We start from the raw sequence: 12123 nt of genomic DNA on the forward strand, positions 1-12123 counted from the left end.
ATTGCAGTACACTGCTATGAGTGGGCAGTAGCGCCGCAACTAATATTCATAGTCGCTGCTTTTTCTCTTCCTTCTCTTGTACCTCTTTCTTTACCTTTTCTGTTTCCCTTTCCCTTTCCTTTTCTTTTTCTCGTTACATTTGCTTGTACTTTGCTTTTCACCTGATTTTCTTCTGCCCCTTTTCATCCCTTGCTTGTTTCCTGCTAATGAATCCCATCCGCCGGCTCGCTACTGGGGTTCGGGCGACGGAGTGAGACAAAAAGCATAGAAAGTGGTAAAAAGACAAACAATGTTAGGTGTCAAGCGTATTAGTCTGCCAAAACAGCATCTGAGCTAAAAAAAATGTGTACTAAGTGTAAAGAGAAACGGGCGAACGATGAGGCCAACAGATTCAGGTTAAGGCAAGGAGTCGGGCGTAACCAACAATGTCCGATGTGTTTATATACTCTCTTTTTGGCAACATCGACTGTCGACACATGCAGTTCTGATATCTTTTCTGCTCATTTCATGCTGCCTTAAAATACCCAATATCAAACGGCCTTGGTCGACAACACTCGATTCACTCAACACAACTCGGAACGTGGCTGTCGAGCACCACCGAAAAAAATACCTTGTGAACTTGTGGACGGGCCCCGAACACTGGACAAAGCAGCTGTGCAAGTTGCTTTTTCTGTGCGCCGAGGAACCTATTGTGCGATGTCACATTATAAGACTGCAATAATAGTGAAAAATACTGTGAAGCTGCAGTCTACAGTGTTCATACAGAGTGCTGTAAATAGTGTCGTATCTTATTTTCCAATCAGGCAAAAGGGTTCACAAACGGGATTGTTTCTTTTGGGCCTTTTTCGAGCCTTTTTTTTTTTTTTTATCTCCGTATCCTCTGTCACATAGTGTTTTGCTTTCTTTTTGATGCCCGTCCCTCCACAGCACCAGAATGGAACCTGCCGTCCAACAGCACAAAACACAGCAAAATTAACAGCCACTTTGCACCCGGACTGGGAAACAGCTCCGGGAGTGGGGATGTCACCGTCATCCGAATTGGTCTCCCGACCAGTGTTTGCTGCTGTGGGCGTGCCCTTACTACTGTCCGTTGAGCTAAGCGAACTCCGATAAGATTGGCAATGAGATGCTCTGATTTTCGCGGACAAGCAAAACGATATTCATACTTGGCTTTCTTGTACTCTGTAGTGTTGCCCAATTTGCCCAATTTGCCCAATTTGCCCTCTTTCCCATCTCTTGCCCATTCTCCTGAGATTACTCGCCCGAGTCGTCACTTTGACCTGCCACGCCTGCCAAAGGACGGCAATAAAGGGTTGCTCTAATCTCACCTGTTATCTCTTTCAAGTCTGCCGTAGATGACCTCCATAATGTCCGCTTTTGATTCTCTTTGATTCTCTTTGATATTCCTGATACTCCTGATCCTGTCCCTCGGACACTCTTGATGCCCAGAAATACCCCGTCGAACGTGATCGACACGTCCGGCATAATACACGTACAGAGCAAGAAACAGACTCGACAGAATAGCATTTTGCCGATGTTACAAAAAGGGTGTGTTGTTATTGTTTGCTCCTCCCCGGGCGATCAGACGCTATCCTTCGCATGGTTCAAAACCGGGGGCAAGGACAACCCGTGCAGTCAGTCAGCCGTCCATCAGATGTGCCGCCCCCTTCCACCCCTAGGCCCTTGTCGAGGGCCACCCGATGCAAACTCGCAGACCTTGGGGGGCAAAGTGATGCACGGCGCATCTTGCTCTTTTTTATTTTTATTTTTTATTTTTTATTTTTTATTTTTTTATGCCCCGTAATGCACTGACGATCGGTTGGTCATGTCCCGTGCAGGCATTGCCTTCCATGCCCTGTGTTTGTGTTGCTGGGTTCTCTCTCGCTCTCACCTCTGCTACTTCTCGTCTTCTCTCTTCTCCCCCCCCTGTGAATATCCGTTAGGGCAGAAACAAGGTCAACCCAAGTCTGGGAGCATGATGTCGGTCAGGCAAGTTAGAACATCTGTCTATCCCCCATTCTGAGCGCACGAACCATACAGGATGGCAAGAGAAGAATTCTTTGAGACCTTCTGGAACGCTTCGATGGCGTTTCAAAAACATTGGGTGCGAACAAGAAGACGGACGATGATATTGGGATTGACATTGTCTCTAACCAAACTCTACACCTTACTGCGACATGACGTTTCCAGTGTAGGCGACTCCGAGCCGTCTGTCAGGTGGTCGGTTGTCAGGTCGTATTGTGGACCGCCAATGTTTTCTCTTTTCATACCCTGCTAATTACAACAAGAAAAGAGACGGCACATGGAAAATCGAGATTAAACTCAATCCAGCAACCTGGACTGGGTACGTGCTAGGGCTGACAGGGAAGCACACAAGATAAAATGTAAAGAAAGCCATTCATGAGATGAGATATCGGCAGGGTCCGACCCCTCTCACATTCACACCGTCCTCATCCCCTCCCTCTTTCCCTCTGCTCGGCCCTCCGTCTCCTGTCGATTTCACAGCAGTTACCCAGGCTGACTCGTTTGTCCGACTTCCGTTTGTTCCTGACTCGGTTTCCTAATGACTTTTTACATTCTCCGTCCGAATCGTATGTAAGTACAGGCGAAATTGGCCGGTGGACAGGGGCCATCACCGGCAGGCAAGAAGGAAGGAAGCAAGATCTGCACAAACGGACTATGTGAGCTGCAAATAACCGTTGCACACATGTACGACGTGCAACGCATTAAGTAAGACCTGTTCACGAAAAACAGTGAGAAGAGGAATATTATGCAGAAGGAAAACAAGCCTAGACGGAACAAGCCTGGCTCCTTCCTAGCGCTGGAGTTGGAGATTTATAAGCTAGGCGATCATGTTCAGCAGGGGAAAGAAGGAACAAACGCCTACTTGTAGTAGCGTGCCTGCCGGGGAAGAGATTTGGGGGCACTTTGAGAAGGAGCGGTGGGGGGGCAGAGCGACACAGTAAATAGGCAGGGGCGCCGGGTGGGCTAAACACTGCTATACTATACAGTGGGCAACAAGCGCAACCGCACTTTGGAGAGTCGCCAACGTGCCCGAGAAACACACGAGACACACTACCAACATGTTTCCCGGGGCTATGGCTGGATATGGTAAGGCGGTCCGAAGAAACTAAACAAACCAGAACAAAAAGAAGTGGAAAACGAAAAATGCCTTTCCAGCTGGGCAGACACATGGAAGAAATGGAGACACATTGGCGTACACAAATAGAGGCAAGAACAAAGCAAGAACGAACGAGTGATGGGGCAGGAATGGAAATGGAAAAGGGAGTGACGGGAGATTGAAGGGGAAAGAGCGGATGAGGGCGTGTACGGGGTTCACCGTGGCTTCTGTCTCTCTTCTCCATATCGACGACGATCCATTTGTCACGATGTTTCGTGTGTTTGTATTTCAACGTCGCTGAGAAGTGATGCCCCCAGCGTTTTCCAGGTCGCCTTGGACGTTTCTGTCTCTGCCAGTGCCGATCGGTGCGGCTGTGAAAACAAGGGACGACACGCGGCAGATTAGACACGCAGACGTGGGAAATATGTGCGCTGGGGAAATGAAATAGGGGCTGTGGAGGTGCTAGGGAGAACGTGACGACCGAGACTAAAAAAGAAAAGAGCGACCAGAGCGACAAGTCGACAAGAGCGACAAAAGCGGCAAGAGCGACAAGATGGACAAGCCAGACAAAAGGAAGGCACCAAGTGAACAACCGTTCGGAATGGGAAAAAAGAAAAAGGAAGCCTCCACAGAAGGAACAGAAGGAAAAAGTGGGTACATGACGATGAAAACTACTGTAATAGGCAATTGCGTGACGGCGGGAAGTGAGTGACGAGCTAAAAAAGGGCACATTCGTCCAAAGTAGTCACCAAAGAGACGAACGCGGACCGAGACAAAACAAGACTCGAATGTCTCAGCACCTTTGGGTTGGTGCTCGTCACAGAAGCTGAAAATGAGAATATAAACACAAAAAAAGAAACCAAAAAGAACAAAATAAAACTATGTAATACGGAGAAAAAAAGGACTGCGAGACAAAGTGCCAATATGTGCCGTACAAGGCCCTCTTCCTGGCATGTGGGAAGGAACAGCCGGCCTGTCAAAGTCAGTCTGGCAAGTGCACAAAGTGGAGTCACAGGGAATAACATAGTGTGCACAAAATGTACATCGTAAGATACGACGAGGCAGGATTGTCTTTCCCTTGCACATAGCGTACTAATACTGCCTCTGGGCAAGGTGTGGCACGTGGAAATTGTAGTTTAATTTTGCTGTGGCGCCGGATTAATGCATGGCGCGTTCCCTGCCGGATCGACTTTTTTTCCGTCCTTTGTGTGGCGGATTCACTGCCGGTGATTTATGAAAACGGCATAAAAAACACAGAGCCACAGTTGACGTGCTACGCGACAGAGGCAAGAGACGGAAAAGACTGTCCAGAGGTGGCTGACCAGCAGAGCGAGGCAGCATTGCCACAGCAAAGGAGCAAACATTCCTAGCGCACGATGTTGGTTTCGAGATGCAACAGATCGTCCCGTTTCCATTGCCACCATGTGACGAACGAGGCGATAGACCATAAAGCCGACAAAAGACAAACATGGCCTAAGAAGGTCTAGCAAAGTCTAACAAAGTCTAATGGTCTGCAGTCATACGACGTCACGACTCTAGGAGATTAACTACGCTTCACAAGTACGACGGAGCTTTTCGAAGCCTGGGATCCTGAATGAAGAAGACGATCGCTCGAGAGCTACCTTTTTACCTTGACTCGCCAATGATTTTTATTATAATTGGTGTTAAATACCGTACCTATGGTGAGCGCGTGGCGACCGGTTTGGACAGGTTCAATGTTCGACAGGGGGTGTCTTAGAACAGTGTTTCCAAGAGAGACAGCCACGAATTCCAGCGAGTTGAGGGCGACACGGACAGCAGGCCAAGCGATTCGGCAGGTCGGTATTCGACATACTCCGTACTTTGTTGTCGCCAGACAGCCAACACAGGCTCCAAGCAATTGGAATGCCGTTTGGGCATGCCGGCCACGCGCATTGTCAATTGGAGGGAGACATGCTCCACACGGGGACGGAGAACGTAAAAGGGAAATGGATGAACATTCGTATGGCCGTTGAGAGGATACGCAAAGGAATGTTGACAAGCGACGAGAGGAATAAGGGCAGAGGGCAGAGATAACAGAAAAGGCAGAAACGCGGATAAAGACATTCGTATCGTGACATGGGCGATGGGCGATGTGCCGTCGAGGGCCAAGGCCATCCCAAGGCGTCATCCATATCATGTCAGTGTCAGTGTCAACCGCATCGGGAGCGCCCCGGGATTGTCGCAGACTCGATTTAAGCATGCTCGCGAGAGCACTGTATCTGACTAACGATGGCGGAACTCTGTGCTGCAGCGCCCAATCAACCGAGCGGTGTGCTGTGGCGCATAATTATCCCCTGTAGTATTACGTCGTAGGCCCAAACCAGGGGCAGGACCATGCGCTGCTCCGGAGGATTAACGATTGCCGCTGTCGCAATCTCTCCGTCAAATCTGTAACTCTGCAACTCTGCAACTCTGCAACTCTCTGCAACTCTGCTGCTCTTTTTTTGTTGCTCCGTCGCTCGTTTTGCAACTCATTGCAGCTCATCGTTGCTCGTCCCCGTTATTTCCTGCCCTCGTCTGAGATTGTCAAACAGCCGTCTGTCGATGGCTCCTGCGGTCTGCAGTGCGCAGGTGCACATCTGCTACTGCCAAGAAGCTCAAGACACTCCAGAGCCGCACAGTGCCGCGTTTCCCACATGTCTGTTCGCACCGCCAAACCTTGTGAGCATTGCACTCTATTTTGTGCACCAGCCTTCCCCCTCAAACCCCAGCCCTCAGACGGACTTGCCCGGCCAGGAATCCAGGCCAAGGGTCCCCCCCTCTCCCCTTGTAGCAAAGGGACGGATGATTTGTCCCGCACTGCGACCGCTCGTCTTGTTTGCGTCGTCTGTCCAAACAGGACCAGCTTCGTTCCGGTGCCGACCCCTGCACTCTGACGTCGTTGGGGTTGCTCCTTTCCCAGACGGCTTGTGTTATGTGCCACCTGCCTTCCTGCCTTCCTGCCTTCCCAATGCTGTAACACATTCGATGTATTGAGAACATGTACGAACCATCTGACCTGCCACCTGAACTTGCATTCCTTTTCCAAAAGGGTATGTGCGTTATCACATTCCTTTCGTCTGTACAATTTACGATGAGATGGATTCTTTGTGCCGTCTGTGTGGCGTTTTACGACAGGACGGGTTCTATTTTCAGCTTGTCTCGTGTCTTGTCGTTTTTCTGTCTCTCTGCCCGTCTCTGAGACACCACGGGCATCTGTTGAACCCGCCAACCCGTGCCTGCCTCACGGGGACGTCGTCCTCGCTCATTCCTCATGGGACAGAATCGACACACAAGTTGACCCGTTGCACTTTCCCTTTTGATGCTGTTTTTCTCTTGTACACCAACAGGCCTCTCCCTCTGATCGTACTTAGAGTGGGGTCGTTGCGGACGGGTATGGAAAGGGAAGCGTCGATCATAGGAGATTAGCCTTTGTTTCTGGCATGCCCCAGTCGACTCAGAACTGTCCCCCCCCCTTCCCCCTTCTCCAATTTGGAGGACACGGCGTCCTCCGTCTCCCCTTGTCACACGTTCTCTGCGTTTCCCTTACCCTCCCGCCATTTCGACCCAACTTTTGGGCACACACCACACACCCCCGAGACAACGCAGCCTTTCCAGTTGGCGTTTTCCTTTTCTTATTTTGCTTTGCATTTCGCATTTTTCCGACGAGAAACGTGCAGCACGGAAACGGTACACGCCGAAACAGCCCTGTCAGACGTCAGACGTGGGCTCAAATTCTTTCTTGGCTTTGCTTGTCCCTCCCAGTCACTTGTACAGCGGAATGCCGGCCGCCATTTCGTCCTTCTTCATCGGATTCTTTTTTGTTGATGTGTCGCACGCAGTAGCGCAATGCACAGCGCATCAGTCTTGTTTCGCCTGGCACCAATCGTGATGCGACCGGACGACTTGTGCGACTTGGCGAAAAAGGTCATTCACCGTCTCTTCCCCCCCTTCCCCCACTCTCGCTACAATAGACGGATCGATCTGTCCTGTCCCAGAATGCTATTGGTTCCGTGCAAGGCGCTTGTGGCATGAACAGCGTCCTGTCACGCAGGTATGTCAAATACGTTTGTACACGTACGTCGTTCTCTCGGTGCAAATGCCAAAAACAGTACGACATACGCAGCCCTTCGTGCAATATATGCTGGATCCAGTCCAGTGGTGAGTGGGTAGCGTTAGCTTCATTGGTCTCGTGGCTTTCCAAATTTCGCGGCGCCGGCGCCATTTGGCCTTGCTGGCAGCCGGCAGGCAAGCGGCAAACAAAGTAAGATACGAAATACAGTAGCAGGTTATGGCTGACTACTCCACCATACAATAGCATACATATCCGCGGAAGCGACGCAGAATTCGCCTGCGCTTCCCGCTCACATCCAACGCTCATCTCAGCAGTCTTTGTCCACTGCTGACCTGTCGCCGTCGATCACGGTTGACGAATGTCTAACTGGTTTTGGTGCACCACGTCAAGACGACATACTGGTCCCTGGCTCTAAAACTGCCGAGCACCCGAGTGGCAATGGCAAGAATAGGACAATGGTGACAACACTTTGCATCAGAATTACAAAAGGGCCAAAATGCAAAGGGTCGTCTGGGCTGGCAGGTCCGGGGGAAGACGACGAGGGAAGCAAAACTGATGGGGAAAACACGAAAAAATAAAAGTGCACAATTGAGGACCAAGGCCAGGAAAAAAGAGTACGAGTCACGGGCCAAAACGATCAAGATCTGACAATCGCCACAGATCAAAAAGTGTTCTGGAACAATGAAAAAAGAGGGAACATGCCCAGCGTCGCCCAGCGTCGCCCAGCGTCGCCCAGAACCGCCCAGAGGCACACACAGAAACATGAAAACGTATCCCGAAACTGCTTTGCAAAGACAACCTGGGGCAACAAGAGCCGCACGGCATAAGATCCGCCTGACAATCCGGTCACAGCCTTGACGCGGTGGTGGCCTCACTTACTGCTGCTGTGTACTCTCGCAGTCTCTTTTTTGAAACTATTTTTGTGCGTTCCCATCTGTTCGAACGGCCGTCTCAAGTTTGCACATCCGTTCTCCGTTCGATGTCAAAGGGGGTTTTGCTTTTTTTGGGCTGTTTGGGAACAGGGGAGCAGGAGACCATGAGAACAGGGGGCAGAACGAACAGGGGTGTGGAGAGTGGGGGCGTGCGCGTGTGCAGCTTTGTGTGCCGGCCGAGTGTACGAGCTGCAGTGTACGAGCACTCACTGTACGACGCATTGCTACCCCGTATTCTGTAGCACACGTAAGGCGACGTACCCTTTGTGCGACACCCCGCACAAAAAGTACTCTTACATGTCGTTTGCAGACAGCCGACGAGAGAAACGGCCATGGCCATGGTCCGTGACGTTGCGACCAGGATAGCAATGACGGCAGACGTCTGTCGACACTTTACCATCGCATCTTCAGCATCTTCATCCGACAAGAGATAGGACGTAACAAAAACCACAACAGAAGATACATGTGATGGAACGAGGTTTGGGAGCAGGCGCCAGCAAACGATGAACCAACTCGCCGTCTTCGTACAGCGGGTCAAGACGCCCGCCTTGGCATGTCTCCCTGGTCTGGCTGGCTTTATGAATGTACTCTGTAGTGTAAATAGTGCAAATAGTGTATGTAGTGCTGAAGAACCACGGAATTGCAGGGCAAGAGAAAGGCGACAAGGCGCATAAAAAGCAAAGAGCCCAATCGTCGCCCATCATAAAGGTACAAAGAATAGAAAAGAAAGAACAGAATAACTGGAGAATTTCCCGAAACACGCTCCCGGACCAAAACCGCCTCCGGAGCCTTACAAGTACAGAGATGTAAGATACATGCATCTTGGCCATCGCACCTTTTTCACCGATTACCGTGGGAATGGTTTTGGCTAGTTGCTAGTGCTCTCAACCGGTTCGCCGGTCACAACGTCCGCCTTTGTCTTTGTCGTCTTCACCATCTGCCTCGTGGTCACCCGCCCTGCCCCTTCGTATCGGTTATGCACTGGTAGACGCTACGGGCCAAAGGCTCTCGCCACCGTGTGCTTCATCCCATTATGCAGCTTACGGCATCGTCCTTCGTCCTTCGTACATCTGCCGTGTACGCCATGCACCATCGTATTCGACCGTCTGTCGTCGACTGCCTGGCCGGCTGCCTGGCTTGGTCCTGCATGTCGCTCCTGCGAGTTGGCATGGATAGGCTCATGCCCGCCTCCGTAAACCACCTCATGTTTCTGGATCGAGCGGCCCCCGGTGGCAGATGCCAGTGGCGCGTTTCCGAGAAATGCTCGAGCGCAGCTTCCCTCGCAACTGCCCAGGCTCCTTCCTGCTCCGAGCGCACAATGTGCAAAACTGCAAACCTGCAAAACAGAAAGGCAGCAGAACGAGGACGGCGCAGGAAAGAGCATACGGTGGGCGCGCCTGCATACTTTTGCTTCTACCTTCCTCTCTGCCGGATGTCAATGCATCCTTCGTCTCTTGCTCTCCTGCAACCCTTCTTTTCGCCTTCTCTGCTTCTGCATCCTGTTCTCCAGTTTCTTGCTCTTGATCGGCACCTGGGTTCGCCCTTTTCTCCCCCTCCCTTCCTGCAGAAAGTCTTCAAAGAGAGAGCCTCCAAAAAGAGCACACCCCTCCTCTGCCAATGGCAACACCTCACACCCCCCCAAGGGGCGCTCTCGGGTCAGGCCTACACATTTTTTGTGACAGATGGGCTCCGTTGGACGCACATCGCCTAGGGGATCAACGGTGTGGATTTTTTTTTTTGGAGAAGGGGTGGGGGGGGCGTGTACGCACTGAGGCACTGCAGCACAAACGTCTTCGACTAGCGGCCTGCTTTGACCACCAGAAAGGGATCTGATGAAATAACGCACAACTGGAGACTGGCGTTCGCCCCAGTTCCACCAGCTAGCTCCCAGAAAAGAACGGTCCGGTGCTAAAGACATCCCAGGCGACGACAGACCCCCTGGAGAATGGAGACGGAGTGCCACCTGGTCCCTGCACTGACCAGTGTCAAGCGTACTCGCTTGCTGTCGTCCTTGCTCTACCTGGTCCAACACCACGCAATGTTGGTCCTAACGCCTTGCCTTGTGCTTTCTACCTTGTTGTTCGTCGACTCCCGATTGTCGATGCAAGCTTATAAGATTCCCGCCCCTCCCCTCCACTTCTTCTTGTTTTCTTTGCTCTCCTCCTCTTCTTTTTTTCCTTTGTTTTTTTCTTTTATATTCTTACAATCATTCTTACATCTTTCTGTAATCTCGATCTTCAGAACAACTTCACAACAGCAAGACATACATTGCAACAACATCCCAGCTGGTTCTTGGTTGAATATTTATTGACTGTCCTCGACATACTCGACCCGAACTCTTACTCTAATTCTCGCCATCTTTGACATTCACCACCTTCACTACACGTCAAAATAATATTCTTCACCACATCCGTCTTTCCTACTACATAACTTGACAACTTCACCATAATACCCTAATACCTATTTCTCCCATTTCTCCTTCACATCCGCACAACATGGCAGCCGGTCTGTTGTCAAACCCCTACGCCGGGCAGGCCAGCCTCTCGCAGCACGTTTCCCACGTCTCGCAATATGCCACATACCCCAGCCAGCAAATGCAGCAGCAGCAGCAGCAGCCACAACAACAACAACCACACGGCCCTCCCTCGCCTCCCATGGACGACAACAAGTGCTCGCTGCCCTCAATCTCCAACCTGCTGGACCTGGCCGACCAGGGCTCGCCCACCTCCGAGACGTCTCCCCAGTCCCAGCAGATGCAGCAGCAGTCTTCACAACAACATCTGCAGCAGCAGGTCCTGCAGCAGGAGTTCTCTTTCAATGGTGAGCATTTGCCTGGGCTCGCCCCGTTGCCTGTTTCTGTGACGAGCAGCCATCTAACTGTTTTGCCAGCCTCCTCTCGGCCAAGCACCCGGCCCAATTCATCCCACTACTCTAGCAACCCCATGAGCCTGCGGGGCGGCGTTCTGCCGCCCACGCCGCCCATGATGTCCGAGGCCAGCTTTGGCACCGGCTACGACTCTCCCTCGACCAAGTCCGTCAACCAGCTGCCGCACTCCGTGGCCGCCGCCGCCATTGCCGCTGCCGCCGCCACAAACAACTACTACTTTGAGGCAACACCGCCGCCGCAGCAGCCCTACAGCCACGAGTCTGCAACGTCTGAGCCGCGGCACGCCTCGCAACCGCCCAGCTCCCACCCGCAACAGTACCAGTCGCCGTCCCAGTCGCAGTCGCAGGCGCAACAATCACAACAACCCCAGATCCACCACCAGCCGCAGCCGCAGCGCAGCATCTCGATGCACGCGACGACGACCTATGGTGCTCCCGCCTACCCCACCCAGGCTTCTTACTTGAGCCAAACGCCCGCCGCCGCCGCCATCTACTACCCGGCCATGCAGCAGCCAACACCGCCGCCACAGCAGTCGGTCCAGGCACCACAGGCACAGCAGCTTTCGGGCCTCTACTACCAGCGTCCTCTGCCGCAGGTCGGCGCCAGCACATTTCCGCCGATGCACCACGCACACCACCACCCGCACCACCAGCCGTCGCCGTGGCAGCACCACCACTACATCTCTCCCTCGGCCGCCGCCGCCTTCCCGCAGTCGCAGGACCGCTACATCTGCCCAACGTGCAACAAGGCCTTCTCTCGCCCAAGCTCCCTGCGGATCCACAGCCACTCGCACACCGGCGAGAAGCCCTTCAAGTGCCCACACCAGGGCTGCGGCAAGGCCTTTAGTGTGCGCAGCAATATGAAGCGTCACGAGCGCGGCTGCCACAACTTTGACAGTGGAAACTAAAACTCCCTGCTCTCCCTTTCGCCTCTTGTCATACTTTTCTAGTGTCATTTTCTGTGCGATCTGCTTTTTGTTTTCTGCAAGCGTTTCTTTACAGCTGTCTACTGGGTTTCCTATTTGGAGGAATAAAACCGGGACCGGGTTTCTTTCATCTTGTTTTTAGAACTAAATCTCGTTTTTACGGGCTTTCTTATATTGCCACGC

At 52.1% G+C, this 12123-nt stretch overlaps 1 protein-coding gene across 1 annotated transcript; it reads left to right on the forward strand.

The window, feature by feature from the left end:
- Positions 1-10623: 10623 nt before the first annotated feature.
- SPBR_05957 (c2h2 finger domain containing protein) lies at positions 10624-11922 on the forward strand (the record flags this gene model as incomplete). The annotated part of the gene is made up of 2 exons (XM_040764219.1): positions 10624-10948; positions 11018-11922. The coding sequence occupies 2 exons, from the start codon at positions 10624-10626 to the stop codon at positions 11920-11922; spliced, it is 1230 nt and encodes a 409-aa protein (XP_040622564.1).
- Positions 11923-12123: the final 201 nt, after the last annotated feature.

This window comes from Sporothrix brasiliensis (assembly GCF_000820605.1).
Source record: "Sporothrix brasiliensis 5110 chromosome Unknown Cont15, whole genome shotgun sequence".
Lineage (NCBI taxonomy): Eukaryota > Fungi > Ascomycota > Sordariomycetes > Ophiostomatales > Ophiostomataceae > Sporothrix > Sporothrix brasiliensis.